This window comes from Cynocephalus volans, chromosome 8, assembly GCF_027409185.1.
Source record: "Cynocephalus volans isolate mCynVol1 chromosome 8, mCynVol1.pri, whole genome shotgun sequence".
NCBI lineage: Eukaryota > Metazoa > Chordata > Mammalia > Dermoptera > Cynocephalidae > Cynocephalus > Cynocephalus volans.
The window spans coordinates 8280726-8296261 of NC_084467.1; the positions used below are offsets into that span (position 1 = coordinate 8280726).

A 15536-nucleotide genomic window follows, 5' to 3' on the forward strand; every position below is an offset into this window, starting at 1 on the left:
TAGAGACAGACAGGGGAAGAGACTTGGGATGGGAGGGCAAGGCAGGAGCCCCCACGGTGGCCTCGCTGCTGCCTGACCAGCCCCAACCTGCTCACCCTCTGCCCAGCTCTGGCCAGGTGCTGGGGACCCTGGCTGGGCCAGCGAAGGGCTCTGGTGCTGAGAGGTGTTAAAGGGCTGTCTGTGCTGGGCTTTTCCTGACACTTGAAACAGTGCAGTTATGAATTTTTAAAGCACAGCATCTGTTTGGCTTCCCGAGGCAGGGAGCTCACTCTCCAGCCAACTCCGCAGCCAGGAGCCCTGTGCTGCTTGGCTATTGCCCACCTCCCAGAAAATCCCGCTCCTTCTCCAGGCCCCGGTGCTGCTGGGACGTGGTTCTCATAGCCTCAGTGATGGCCAGCCCTGGGGAGGCGACTCTGGGGAGAGTGCGGCATGACAACTGTGGAGAAATGGTTTGCTCAGCCTGCCTGTCCCCTCCAAGGAGGACAAGAGATTGCAGGAGAGTGAGAGAAACCACTACCGTAAGGGGGAAAACCATTTGCAAATAAATATTTAAGCCAAAGCTGCCAAAAGAGCCATCTGCTGAGGTACTAATAATAATGATAATAATGATAATAAAGAGAAGATGGAGCAGAACAAAGCTGAAAAGACAGAGAAGGATGAGGGGCGTAGAGACAGAGAGGGACAGGAAGAACTTGGAAGATCCATGGGAATCCAGAATCAGGGGCACAGCCCTTGCCACGTGCGGCCCCACCAAGCACCTGAGGTGAGATCCTTTACCTGCAGTCCCACTGTCTTCGGGATGCAGAGGGGCAGGTCTGGCGTGGGGTGGTGTCAGGGCCTTGCCTGCGGGGCCACGTCAGAGAAGACGATGGCCCACACATCTTCTCATCCCCGATAGTTCCACCATGGCCTGCACCCTACCCAAGGTTCGTGGAAGGGCAGGACCCAGGCCAGCTGTGGAGAGGGGCCCTGCCCTTAGCTGCACCCTGGCTCTACTGGGGTACAAGCTGCTAAGGACTGTGGGGCTTGGACCATGCCAAAAGGGCAGGGGCTCTGAAATGGGCGCCCAGGGCAGCCCCTCAGGGGAATTTAGGGACAGAAGTGAGTGGGGTGTGGAGGAGTAGACACTGTGGCCCTTGTGGTCACACACTGGGCGGCATTCCTGGCTCCCCCACCTTCTCTCCATGACAGTCTCCTCCCCAGGGGCCTACCTGGCAATGTATTTCTGGTATATGTTTACATCTTCGGTGACAGCTGGTTTATCTGTGGGCAATCCGTTCCTGGTGAGACACACACAGGGCACAGCCGATTAGCGGACAGGGGCGGCCTTGGGCCCCAGGAATGTCCTTCGGGCAGCTCCCTGCCCTGGGGCCCTGCCCTTCTCTCCTGTGCTTTGCAGTGTTCTGAAGCACTCGGGGTAGGACTGAGAAAGTCCCTTGGCAGAGCCTGACAGAGGTCCAGGCAGCCCACCTCTTGCAAGGACAGGCCACTTGAGCAGGTCGGGCCCAGCCTAGAGTTCACCTGGGTAGAAAGCATTGGAAGCTGGGCCTGGCCCCTCAGCACACAGGGAAAGTTGGGAGGTTGCTGGCTGAGGAGGGGTGCCAGGCCCCCCAGGGAGGAACACAGGGGAGAGGGAGGGCAGCCCTAGCAAGTGTGCTGGGCAGGAAATGCCCCTCACCCTCATGGCAGCAGGTGCTGCCTGGATCTGCTCCCAGGTTCACAGACCCACCTGCTGCTGGCGCTCCTGCACTGGTATAGTAGTGGGAAGGGCTTTTGGGAAGGGTCTCAGCTCTTCCCCACATGACTGATTGTTTTACCATCCAGGCCATTCCCCTGTCCTTGGGTTAAGGCTGAAAGGGCATATGCACCCCCAGCCTCCTACCTTCTCTTCCTGCCTCCCCCAGGGCCTAGGCTCTGAGCACAGGCCCCAGCACCCCCACCCTAGGGTGGGGCTTTCTCAGCCAACCACAAGCTTGCATTTGGCCCTTGTGGCACCAGGCAGAGGAAGCCTGTCATGGGAACGTGGGGGCTGCAGGAATCCCCAGTCTACATGTCGGCAGACAAGCAGTGCACTCAGACCCTGGCTGTGTCAGAGCGTGCAAGGTGCACGGGAAGGTGTGGAGCGTGCTGGTCCATGAACAGAGCATGAGCATCATCTGGGGGCACGTGAGCAGTCATGTAGGTGCAGGAGTAGACGTGTGGGTGTGTGCCTCTGGGTGCGAGTGCAAGCGCATGTGTGAGAACCTGGGTATGTGTGTGGATGAGCGTAAGGTGTGAGCAGCGTACGTGTCCACAAGTGTGAGCTTCACAGGGGGGCTTGGGGTGGCAATGGGGTGGGGAGCACCTTACTTGACAGTGGAGACGGTCCCCGTGGTGATGGAGTCTGTTTTGGAGAAGGTTGACTTCAGGTACTCAGGAGTGTTGAAGGACAGGGAGGCAGGTGGCTCGGGCCCCAGCCCGGGGGCGCTGGGAGCACCGGGCACACTGGCGAGGGGTGCAGGAGCCAGGCTGGGGGTAGGCGGAATCTTGGTGGGGCCTGGCTTCTGGATGCCCCGGACGTCGTACTTGGAGGGACGCCCCACCTTGCCTGTCTTGAAGGCGATGGCCCCGCCCATGTCGGGGCTGCCCTCCCCAGGTTTGAAGAGGTGCAGGTACTTGACATTCTCTAGGTCGTACTTGGATGGCTTCTTGTAGGTGCTTCCATTCTGGGGCCGCAGGTTCTCGCCTGTCTTCAGTTTTTGGATGAAAAAGTCGTACTTGGAGGCCCGGGCCACCAGGTTCTGCATCTGGATGCTGCTGTGTGACGGCAGGGGCAGGATGGTGGCCTTGGTCTCCAGGTGTGCTGTACTGCTAGGCAGCCGCAGGCCAGGCAGGGGGCCCGCCACCTCCTTGCTGGCCCGCTCCTCGACCCTGGTGCCGCGGGCCGGCCAGGAGAGCTGTTCTCCGGCCTTGAGCTTGCGGATGTACTCCTCGTACTTGGAGAAGCGTGCCCGCTTGCTGAGGGTGTCCTCGGAGGTGGGCAGCGTCGAGGAGGTGGCTGCCTCAGGGGTGGAGCCCGCGTGCAGCTTCTCGAAGCTGATTTTCCTGGCCAGCTCGTCCCTTGTGTTCTGGTCATCATAGCCAAACATGCCAAGGAACTCGGTCATGGTGGAGGCTGCGTAGTCCCGCAGCGAGGAAGTCTCTCCTACAGGGGGAGGAGGGGCGGGTCACCTCTGGGAGGGATCAGGGGAGGAAGGGACAGGAGGCCCCCCCACCCATAGAGCAAGGGGGCCAGTGTGGGGAGGGGGGCGAAGCAGGACATGATCTATGGACATTTGGCTCACTTGTTAGGTTTTACGACTCTTAAATTAATTTGTTTTAAAAAAAAGTAATTAATACTGGGGTAAAATAAAACGAGTTCATCAATGCCAGGAAAATCAATTTCCTAAATGTTCTGGCCGATGGCTTTTCAGTACATTAAACAAAGTTTCATAAATGTCTCCGCTCTCTCGCCTTGGCCTAATATGAAAGAGAAGTCATTTTACTGGAAGTAAGGCCAGATCCCAACCTGCCTCTTGGGGGACTGGTGGTGAGATCAGGGGGCCGAGAACAGGTAAGGATGTGGGCTCGTGGCCAGGCAATCAGGAGGCAGTCCAGGGACTGAGGGAGGCTGCACCTTCCTTGACCCCCACAGGTGGATCCCTGGGCAGAGAAGGCTCAGCCCAAGACTCCCCAGGACCTGGCCTCTTGGCCTTCCCAGGTCGCCAATGGTCCCAGACATTGGAGCTGAGCATGGCAGTGTGCCCACTCAGACTCTTAGGGCCCCCCACTCTGGCCAAGACTCATGACATAGATGACACCTGAGAGGTCCCTGTCATCTCCCACACACTGGTGTACACACACAAGGGTGGGTCACCTGGGGACAGTGGGAGCCAGGGTGGGCAGGAGAGGCTGGCCCAGGGAGCCTGAGGGGGCCTATCCATCCTCCCACCACCTCCAACCCAGGGCACACCAAGAACCCTGGAGTGACTTCTCCACAGTGACACGCACACACGCAAGCATACACACTCCCATATACCACGCGTACACACACACACACACCCTCTCATTCACATGAACTCTCACAAGCTCACGTCCCTAGCTCATTCCCGAACTCTACAGACGCACATACACAAACACCCCAAGCCCAGGCCCCGCTCCCCAGGACAAGTCTCAGGATGATGGGAGGAGGTTGGTCCCCTCCTGATGCTTCAGACATACCTCTTCCACACAGCCTTGCACCACAGCAGAAGCGCGACTCCCCAGTGCACACAATCACACTCATTCCTTCACTGAACACGTGCTGAACACGTGCTAAACACCTACTGTGGCTATGCCCTGAATTGGGGTTGGGTACACACGGGAGAGGATGCCTCACACAGACCCCAGAGTTCTCTCATTCGGGTACAGCACACTTGAGCATACTCAACGTGGCGGGACCCAGGCTGATGGAGCAGGGCTGGGCCTGGCCAGGAGAGGAGACCTGGCAGGATGTGCAGAGAGAGGCTCTAAGCTCCTGGAGGGGGAAGGAAGCTGTCATGGTGGGACTGGGACCCCACTAGGTGAGGAGAGGACAGTCCTAGGCAGCCACCTGGTAACCAGGGGGGGCAGTGACTCAAGGAACCAACAGCTGTTCTTGGGGTGGGGCAGGGCCAGTAGGTCAGCTACTGTCCTGGCCTCAAGCTACATGAGGTTGGGGGCCTGGCCTGGGAGGAGTGGGCTCTGGCTGCTGGATTCGGTGGCTCAGGGACCAGGCAAAGGGGCTAAAAATAGCTGGAGGCAGCTGAGCTCTCGCTATATATGGCAGAGAAACAGAAGGCTTTGAAGGGCAGGCAGCTTAGAGCAGGGAGGGGGCCAGGCAGGGGTCCCACAGGCAGCCCAGAGGCCTGCGTTCTTGAGTCCCAGGGCCCAGAGACGGTAGCCTGGGGGCCAAGCCCATGGTGGGCAGCTAGGGCTGCAGGGCTGTCTCTAGTGCCTGGGGCTGAGCAGGTGGTCCAGATGGGGGGCCGAGGGCAGAGGCCTGGCAGTCAAATCCCAACTTCTGGCATCCCCCTGGAAGGAAGGAGGCAGGGGCAAGGCCTTCTCCACTCCCCTCAGCCCAGGGCAGAGCTGGGCCTCCCTTGTCGTGCCCCTCTCCTCTCCTCGGGCCCTGCACAATCACCTTGCGTCTGGCAACGGCAAGGGCTTTTCCTATCAGAGGAAACTGAAGGTCACACTTTTCCTCATTGATCTTGCAATGTTTGTTAATTACTCTGTCACTGATGTGGCGAAGGATAATTAAACAGCTCTGTTTATATCTTATATGCATAATTATGTGGCTGCGCAGAGCTCCCCGCACAGGGAGGAGATGCGCCCCTCGCTGCAGGGGGAAGGGGACAGGGGAGAAGGGGGGCATGCTCAGGGCACCAGGCACAGCCTGGGAAGGAGGCTGGGGCTAGAGAAATGGCCCCAGGCCCTGAGACTCCAGTGCTAGTGGTGACCCCCTCTCCTGCCTGAACCCCTGGGCCCGCTCTCCCCTGGAGCAGAAGGAGCTGTGCTGCTCTGAGTCCTGAGGACAAGGAGACAGGAAGAGCCAGCCCCAGCCACCTTGTGGGAAAGAGGTTGGTGAGAGGACCAGTCTAGGGCAGCCGGCTGTAAGGGGATACACTGCTGGGCCGGAGTTTCCTGTGACCCTGAGCCTCAGCCCGAGACATCCTGCCTAGGAAAGTCAGGGATAGAGGTATGGGGCAGGAGATGGCCGAGGGAGGGGTGGGCGGATAAGGCCCATTCTAGGCTTCTTGGAGTGGCCTCCCTGAGAGAGAGCGCTGGGAGGCACATGCAGGTCATGGTGCTGATCGTCGCTGCCCACACTGGTGGCAGATGCTGCGGCCCGACAGGCTCATCCCTCTGCAGGTGTGTGTGAACAGTCACCCCACCATCCATCCATCCACCACCTTCCCTCCGTCCATGTTTCCCAAAGACCCACTGCGTGTGGCAGCTCCCCAGCCCTGCTCACACACCTGGACGCTGCCTTCTCCATCCCTTCCCTTCTAATCTGCAGCAGCAGCGAGGATACAGGCATGGCTCCGTGGACACACTGTCCCTTCCCCACTGGGTCTTGAAGGTGACACCCACCTGAAGCCTGCTTGGCACTGGGGCCACTGTCGTCCTTGGAGGCTGCCCCGTCTGAGTCCTTCTCCTCCAGGACGCCACCGTCCTTGCAGGGCTCTTCAGCATGGTCTTCCTCATCGCTGCAGCCCTGGGGCTGCACCATGTAGACGCCCTCAGGTGGCAGCTCTGGGCCTTCGCGGGTGATCCGCCCCAGCACGGGCACGGGCGCTGGCTCCTCACTGTACTCCCCATTGACCCACTTCTCAATCACCGCCCGCCTCTTGTCTTCTTCACTGCGGGGGGCCCGGGCCACCCCACCCTCAGGGCCACTGCGTTCTTTGTCCTGGGGCTGCAGTGGGCTGCCCTCGGCGTGGGAGCCAGCCCCGGCTCCCTTCTCCACCACCACCTGGCGGCTCAGCTTGGCGCAGATGGCGTTGAGTTTCAGGCCGCCTTTGCGCTTGGCCGCCATTGCGGGCTTGCCTGCAGGCGGGTCGGTGCACCGGGTGCCTTCAGCTGCAGGGATGGAGAGGGCACCAGGATCAGAGGCGTGTGTGCCAAGCACAAGCCATCCACCCGAACAGCCCCGCATGCCCCGAGCCAGCACGGTTCCATCAAACTGCCCTGACACTGCCTGGCATGTGCTTGTTTCCCCCGCTAGACTGTGAGCTTCAGGGGCCCAGCTTGAGGATCACTCCACCCTCAGAGCCTGACATGGCACCTGGCACACAGGAGGTGGTTCAAGAGCTATTCTGTAAAGGAACAAATGAATGAATGACTCTTCAGATACAAGGGGCAGTCTTCTTCCCTGCACCTCGTCCTGGAAGCATCTTCCTAGGATTGTTTGGCCCTAAATATGTCCTCTGAGAGGCATTATGCCCCTTAACACCCGTGGAGACTGAGGCACTGGTAGGTTAAGGAGCTGGCAAGCGACAGTGCAGCACCGCCAGCGGCCCAGCTCCACTCGTGAGTGTTCCACTTCACCACACTTCCCTGGGGAGGAGTCAGCCGAGAGCCTGGGACCAGCCTGTGCTAACCTCTGCCGTGCTGTCCCGTCAGCACTTGGCTGGCACGCCTCCTCTCCTGAGCACCGCATCTCCTGGCAGCTCCTCTGTCAGGCCGGACCCCTGGGTCCCACCTGACTCCAACCTCTGCGCACCAGAGAGCAGAGATTTGGATTTTTCCCTTTTCTCCCAGCCACTCGTGACCCTCCCACCCTCCCCAAGGATGCTGTTTTTCCTCAGTCCCCTCTCCCATCAGGGTCTCCCCCAGCCCCTCATAGCCCGTTCCGACCCCCCACCTCTCTGGCCATTTCCTATTGCTGGTCTCTTTCCTCAAGCCTCAGTAAGGGCCCCGCCTAGGGCCACTCAGCCCTGCCCTGGACCTCACTCCTCTGCCTCAGCCTAGCTGGTCCTGGGTGGCCCACTTCCCAGCCCTGAGGAGCCCCAGCTGGAGAAGGGTGGGTGGGAATCCTCAGACCCCTGATGGGAAGTGCAGAAGCTGCAGTCACAGTGCCCAGTCCCCAATCATGACAGCCCGACACAAGCAGCCGGAAACTCTAACTAGGCTACCTGAGTGCTAGCCACCTCTGTCACAGCTACTTAGCCTAAATGGTGTCCCTGATCAAGGTCCCAGGGGGTATATGACAAGGCCATCCACCATACAGCCTGGGACCTGCCACAAAGGCCAACAAGGGTGGACGCACACACACACATACAAACAGAGTGACCCTACATGTTTATGTCTATCTGTCCATCTGTCTTGTCCATCCTTCTATCTAGTGAGCTCCTACTGTATGCCAGACCCTGTGGGAGCCAGGGATAGAGTGCTGGCCATGCCAGATAGGGTCTCAGCTCATCCTGGAGCCTCACTTTTTGTATAGGGAGCCCCATCAAAGAGTGCCTCCCATGGCCTGGGTCAAGCAACCCTCACCAGAGAGATGGGTGTGTCCAAGTCTCCATGTAGGGCAGGAAGCTAAGTGAAGGCAGGGGCTCAGCTCCCCAGACCCACTGTCAGAAGGGGCTTCACCACGACAGAGCAGCACCTTAACCACCCGCATGCCTGGAAGCCCACAGAGAGGCCTGCTCAGACAGGGATGGTGGGCGGTGCCTGCCCAGGGGCCTCATCCCACAAGTGGAACTGACTTGTACACGCAGATAACTGTCCCCCTGATATACGCAATGGCCAGTGGCCCCAGCCAGATCCTTGCCTTGTAGCCAGCTGCTGGTAGGCATGGACTCACTTGGTCCAGAGGGGACTGGGTGAACCCAGCCCAGACCACCGCCAGAGAAGGGTTTGCTTGGCCCACTCCCAGTCCTCCCAGTCCTGTGGCCCTGCCCACGCCAGACATCCACTCTACCCATGTTTGTCCACATCTCCAAGTCTGTACTGCCCACACCTTACATGGGGTTCTTTCTCAAAGCTCGGCGATGGGGCCTCTGATCATTACACTCAACCTCTGGGCCAGCAAGCAGGCTCCGTGACACCAGGTTTCCTCCAACAGGCCTGCGGGGGAGTAGGCCTCACCTGGTCTCCTTTGTCCCCTGCCCTGGACATGGAAGGGAAGGGTGAGAGTGAGGGAGCCTGCACTATTTTTACCAGGAGGTAAGCAGCCAAGTGTGTATGGCAGACAGCAAATGAATCTATAAATATTTATCCTAAGGAAAAGGGAAGCAGAAGCTCCCGGGACTGCACTTGCTGCTGGTGACACCCCCTCCCTGGGCCCCCACCCATCCTGGAGCCTCCCTGCACTTCGGCCCACCCAGCCCAGTCCACCCTCTCCCACTCTCCACTGTGCGCTTTGCTCAGTCCCTACCCGGGCCCCCACCAGCTGCGATGCAGCTGTGCACGCAGGGCCCACCACCAGCCCCCAGGCCCCTTTGCTCCTGCTGACTCTCCCTACACCTGCCCTCCAGCTGCCGCTCTGCCCCAGCCCACCTGCCTTCCAGATGTTGCTCTCCCTCTGACTCTCCTGCTGGTCCCAGGGGTGAAGGCGGAAGGAGGAGCATGGGCCTGGGATACGGGGGCAGGAGGCAGAGGCAGGGCTCATGCTTGCAAGTGCCAGAGCGTGCGAGGCTGGGGCAGTGGGAATGGGGTACATATTAGCCAAGGTCTAAGCTGCCTGCCACCTGCCTTCCGGCCCCCCAACCCCGGGTCCCTGCTGGCCTGCCCCTCCATTGGGGCCCTGGGTCCAACAGACTACCCCACCCCCCGTGGTCTGACCCCAGACTCCTGTCCATGTAAACATTCCTCTGACTTTCTTCCCTAAAATATAAACGCCGTGGCCAGGCCTCAATGGCAGGAAGCCATCCGTCCCCGGCCCTGTCACTGCCCCTTTCATCTCCTTCCCGCCACCAGCCTGCCCGCCGCTCTATTTACACTGGACACTTCCTCTGGGAACAATACTGCCCAGGAGGCAGGCTTGGGCTTGAGGGTGGGAAGGCGAGGGGACTCCTGCTCCACTCACCCAGGGACGGGCAGACTCCGGAGGCAAGGCTGGGGGAGGGGCAGCCGAGGTGGGCCCAGCCAGGCCTGGGACATGTGTGTAGGCAGAGAGCCCACTCTGTTCCTGGCGGCTCTCCCAGCCTCCAGCCTCTGGCCCCAGTGGCTCTGGGCCGGCTGGGGCAAACCCTGGGAGGTGGCACAGTACCAGGTTATGGCCTGGCCTCTGGGGTCAGAGAATGGTGAGCTCATGGCCTGGCTCTGCACCTTGCGAGCTCTGAAGAAGGGTGGTAGGGACTGTAAGGTGAGAGGGTGCCTGCCTGTGCCAAGCCAGGGTCTGGAGAGCAAGGACTGGAAAAGGCAGCTGAGCCCTGGGAGGGGACAACAGGCAGATGTGCTGCTATATCTGGGTCTGAGATGCCAAGAACAGGAAGCCTCACGTGGCCCAGAAGAGGCAGGGGAGAAAAGAGAAGCAGGAGGTCTGGGGCGGGCTGGGCTCTCCAGGTCCTGAACCTTTCCTGCCAGAACTCCAAACTCAACAAGCCCCCAGCCAGCAGCTCTTGTCTCTCAGCTAAGCAGACCCTGCTTGGGGTGGGAGAAAGAGGCACAAGAAGTGGACTGTCCACCTTTTTGGGCACTGTCTCGCTGATGCCTTGTAATGACCCAGTGGAGCAGTTACTGTCATTGTCCCATATGATAGAGGAGGAAACTGATCCTGGAGGTGTAGACACCCAGGGCCTGGGCTCACCCTGGCTGAGAGCTCCCAAAGGCTGGGGCTCGACACTGTTCCCACTGAGGCTCCTGCCTTTAGGGGTTCCTTTCCACCCCTGTCCCATCTCTTCCTTACCCCAATTCCTGTTCCCATATCACGGAGCCCCCTAAAGTGTTAACTATGATGAATAAAATGGTGCAGCAGATTGCTACAATAAATAATTTACTGATATTTATAAATATTCAAATCAGCCAGCTTCAGAAATCGAATGAAGGGAGGGCCTCGGGAGAAGGGGCCCGTTATGGCATGAATCTCATCACTCCCTCTAAAGGCTGGGGAAGGCCAGGGCTCCTGCCAGTTCTGGGTGAGGAAGGGGGGCTCCTGTGGCTGCACCTGATCCACCTGCTCTCTGGTGGGTGGGGTGGGGGTGGCTAGGACTGTTCCTTCCTCACCTGGTCAGGGCCAGGCCCTCCCTTGCAGACAGCCTGGGCCCAAGGGGAGGACAGGCTCCAGCGACACCTGCCCATGGCCCTAGGTCTCATAGTTGCTTGTCCTGCTGGGGGGTGGGGGGAAGTCCCAGGGGGCTGGGCAGGCCTGGCAGTCCCTCCCCACCTGTGAGTAATGTGTTTCAGGGCCGGGCTGCCTGTCAGCTACCAGGCTCCGGGTGCTTTATGGGCTCTGCTTGGTGGCTCTGAAGTCCCTGGTAGGAAATAAAGTTCTCCCTGCGCGTCCCTTCTAAACATTTCACTCAGTGGAAACGGTGTTTAAGAAAAATGAGGACATATTTCTTCCTAAGGATGCAGTATCCCCTTTGGGCAGCCTAATGCCTGCTGTATATCAGGAGGCAGGGGCCAGGAACCAGTCCCCTGGGGTGGGTGTGAGCTGGGGCCCTGTCTGCCCACTGCCAGGCAGCCCGGAGGGCACTGCTGACCACTCTGGTCGCTGCCCTGGCCCAGGTATCTAGAGCCGTAGGCAGCTGGCATCTTATGAGCACCTCCTCTGTGCCAGGGATTATGCTGGGCTCTTTATGGTGATCCCCCAGTGTCCCCATGCAGTCAGTTGTCCTGTCCCCCTTCCCAGATGAGGAAGCAGGGGCAGCAAGGCTGGTAACTGCCCACAGTCACCCACAGTCAGTGCTGGAGCCCAACTCTCACTGGGCTTGGTTGTCCAAGTTCACGGTCTTAAACCCCACATGCACCTCCCACAGCCTCCCAGCTAGGTGTCCTGAAGTCTTAGGGCTGGCTGTGCTATTGGAATTTCCACTCTGCTATCTCATAAGAACTTGAAAGGCCATGAGCCCCAGTTTTGGGGTGCTGTGTCTATATCCATTCAACAAACACTCTCTGAGCACCTTCTCAGGCCAGTCCAGGGTTGAATCCTGAGGTTACAACGTGTGCAAGACAGGAAGCCCTGGTTCCTGCAAGGTAGACTGCTCAATCTAGATGAGGGAACGGACACATAAAAGTCATTATAAAGGCCCTCGCTGTGGTGAAAAGTACAGATGTCACAGGAGGAGCAAGGAAGGGTTGCCAGACATCTGCTCCCTACAGTCCCTCCCACCTTCCTCCCCCACCTCATAGCCCATCTCCACCTGAACAGTTCCCTCCCCTATCTCCTTCAGCTGTGACCCCACCCCCAGCCAGGACCTGCCTCCTAGGAGAGGGGTGTCCCTTTCCTCTTGGACCCAATCCCATCCTTAGCCCCAAATGGCCACAGCTCCCCTGGGGTTCTCAGCCAGGCCCTCTGGTCCTCAACAGCTCCAAGCTAGGGAGTGAGGGGGAGGTCTTGGCTGCTGGGCCCTAGCTTGCCCCCCTTTGTTTATTTATTTATTATGATTTTTTAGTCCAGTTAAAAGGTTTACTATCCAGACGCGTCTAAGTGGCCTCACTTAGCGTAAGTAACTCTATAAATCAGGGGAACTGTTAGCATCTACCGCACAGGCTGGCTATCAATCTCCCCCAGGTCACAGCCAAACAGGAAGGGGAGAAAAAAGAGAGTTACCACCCAGGGGAGATTTAAAACACACACGCCAAGCAAACGCACACAGGCTGTGTGCATGCCTGTACGTATGCACACACACTCAGGTGTCTCTATATTTGTACGATCATCTTATATTCACACGTGCACGTGTCGAGCGGCCCAGACACGGAAGATGCTGTGTGTGGTCACAGTAACAGAACACAAACACAGCTCCTGCAGCCATAAGGGGAGACAGCCTGAGGGAGGGAGGTGCCGGGGAAGCCCAGGACCTCCAGGGCCGGGCTGTCAGTGCCTGAGCTGTCCTGCTCCAGGCAGGTAGGTCTGGAGGGAAGGCTGCAGAAGGGGTCTGCTTGGTCCCCTCCACTCTCTGTGGCTGCCGCCTCTGCTAAACCAAAGAGGCTAAGCCTTTCCCTTTTGCACACCCAAGGTAGGCACTTGGCAGGGAGGTGGAGCCAAAGAAAAGGCGGCGAGCAGGCTGTAAGCTGAAGGCCACTGCAAAGGGACATGCTGTCTTCTCAGAGCCTCATCTGCTGTGCCCAAGCCTGGGCACCCCAGACAGGGCAGTGGGCTCAAGAAGGGCAGCCCCATCTACACGGGTGAGTGGGTTCCATGCAGAGAACTGAAAGATGCAAGACTAGGGTGACATCCAGAGCAACCTTTTCAGAGCGGCCACAGAAATGCCCACCTTTGTACGGGAGGAGGTGTGGCTAGGTGTCCACACAGCCTGGACACAGGCTCTCACCCAAGCCCCAGAGAAGCCCAGACCTAGAAGGCCCCACTCGCTGAGCTGTGCCAGGACTGGAGTGGGAGTGGCGGCCGTGGCGTCTCCTCTGGATCCCCGAGGTGGGCGGACGTGGGCAAGGCAGCCCAAGGGTGGGAGAGTGCCCAGGCCCACCTCTTCTCCCACGCGCCTGCAGGCCTCCCGGGCTCACCCGCCCGCCTGCCGCTGCATCTCCCATGAACTCTATTTCTCTTTCCTCTCTGAAAACAACTGAGCTGTAAATACTGTTTAACCTTCTCCCCCCCTCCCCCCAGCACCCCCTCCCCTCTGCACTATAAAAACACAAATATGCCATAACTCAGCCGGCCTGGCCGCCCAGCCTCCAACATGCCCCGCGCCCGGGCCTCTCAGGAAGGTCATTACAAACGACTTTCCGATTCACTGCTCCTGAAATAATTTTGTGTATTAAAACCTGAATCTGCACTTTCTGGGGCCGAAAGCCTCGCTTAATTATGGCGGGTGTCCTTGGGACGGACAGTGATCCTTCACTCGCCAGCCCGCCGCGCTCCAGCCCTCCACCCGCCAGCCCGCCCCCTCCCCGGCCCAATCTGTTTTCAAAGTGTGTCTGTCCTTTATTAAATTGTTTTCTTTTCCACATTATCAGTTGCCATGGAGACCTCATCTCTCGGATTATTTGAATTTCATTATATCTATTGATTTGGGAGCATTTCATCTTTTTTATTGTTTTTCTGTCAATTTTCAAAACGAATAACCATCTAATTTGCGTCAGTGCTGATTATGTTTGTCCCTCAATAGAGGTCGGCAGCTGCGCTGGGGAAACAAATCAATGAAAAACCATCATAAAACTCCCCACTCCAGTCTCCAGGATGTGTGGGTGACATTCCACGCCTGCGAGAGACACACTCATCAGCTCCAACTTCGGCTACGGTGGCGGCAGCTCCGCTCCACGTCCGCCTCCTTTGGCCTTAATATTTAATTTTGCGATTTGGGGATTATTAGTGGTGTTTTTATTAGTGCGTGTGCATGTGAGTGTTTGGTGGTGGGCCGGCTGTTTCATTAATTTGTGGGTGAGGCAGGGAAACCCTGGAGGAGGGCAGGGCAGACACGTCGGGGGTGCGGTGGGAAGTAGAGAGAGGAGGGGGAAAGCCCTGAGGAGGGATAGGAGCCTGGGGACCAGAAGGCCCCGAGGAGGGGCTGCAAATGGGGGGACGCAGAAGGGCCACCGAGTGAAGGGGAGGAAAAGAGGGAATTCAAATTGCTTACTTTGTTGGTTTTTTTAAATAATTTATGCAATTTTAAGCATTTATGTATAAATTTTTTAATAAGCCACCCTGGAGCAGGATGGCCATTAACATCCCAACGTCCTTCTGTCCAATGGGCTGGCGGAGAGGATCAATTTCTGAGAGTACTTTCCCTTTTTTATGACATGATAAAATGCTTTTAAAGCAACTTACACAAATATGGAAATTTTTTTTCCTTTTTTTTCCGTCCCTTCTCCCTTCCCCTAACAGCCTTCTTATCCACCAGGGCGGGGGTGCGTACACACACACACACACACACACACACACACACACACACACACACACACACACACACACACACACACACACACACACACTTGTGCTCAGGCTGTCTCTCTCCTGCTGGGGAGGGGGGCTGGCAGGGAGACAGCCCCAGTTCTAACTGGAACTGGCCGCCTGTCCTTCTAACAAGGGCATAAACTTTCATTACCCATGCACGCAGTCAAAGACAATTTAGGGAAACACGCTGCTTGGAAAAGGAAAACCTCAGCGATTCGTGGCCCACGCTGCTGCTGCCGTCTGGGAGGATCTCGCCTCCAGCTCGAGGGAATCCGGGGCCTGAACCTCTGGCCTTGTCCAGCAGGAGGTGGGGGGTAGGACAGACAGCTTCCGTGTGGTGCCCTTAGTGGAGCAGGACTGAAGAGCCCAGACAGAGTGCAAGGGTCTCCCTCCTTGGCTAGAGTGACCCATCCCGGCCATGGAAAGGGGCCGATCCCCTTGGTCTTGCCCTCACTAACCCCACCCAGGCGTGGGCCCTTGAGGGCAAGCACGGGGCTCCTTCATTTCTGCCACTCCAGTGCCTGGAAGAGCAGAAGCTCATCTATGTGGGATGAATGGACAGACAGATGGACGAATGAAGACCAAGCTGGGAAACAGGCCCTAAGTGTCCTGAAGTCCCTGCAGGAATCCCACAGATGCTGGGGGCAAGGATCTCCCCAGGTGTCCTGCTCTGGAAGCAGGTCTAGGGCAGAAGTGCCTCTGGGTGCGGAGTCAGGGGCATCGGCCACCATCACCCTTTACCTGGGCTGAACCCCTGACTTCCTTAGAGATGGAGGCAGGCCTTGTGAGGAAGACAGCAAGTGGCCCCATTCCCAGACTTCAGGGTGACCCTGATCTCACCTCCCAGCTCCTCCTCCTGATGGGAGTGAGTAGGGACCCAAGGGTGAGACCTGTCCAAGTCCCCTCACTGGCTGACGAGCATGATCTGGGTCCCAGAAGGGCCCTGAGTCCTTCCCAGCGCTGCTGCTGCCGGACA

General features: G+C 58.3%; 1 protein-coding gene across 5 annotated transcripts in view; it reads right to left on the minus strand.

Moving 5' to 3' along the window:
- Window positions 1-15536, minus strand: part of CASZ1 (castor zinc finger 1) — a 150100-nt gene that overhangs the window by 20800 nt on the left and 113764 nt on the right. For 3 of the 5 annotated variants that reach the window (XM_063104829.1, XM_063104831.1, XM_063104827.1), the window contains 3 exons: window positions 6133-6621; window positions 2350-3184; window positions 1212-1280 (listed from right to left, as the gene is read on the minus strand). In XM_063104829.1, the coding sequence (XP_062960899.1) occupies window positions 1212-1280; window positions 2350-3184; window positions 6133-6621 (1393 nt within the window). Of the gene's footprint in view, window positions 1-1211; window positions 1281-2349; window positions 3185-6132; window positions 6622-8508; window positions 8581-15536 lie in introns of those variants that run through there. The other 2 variants (XM_063104830.1, XM_063104828.1) reach the window with 2 other exon arrangements.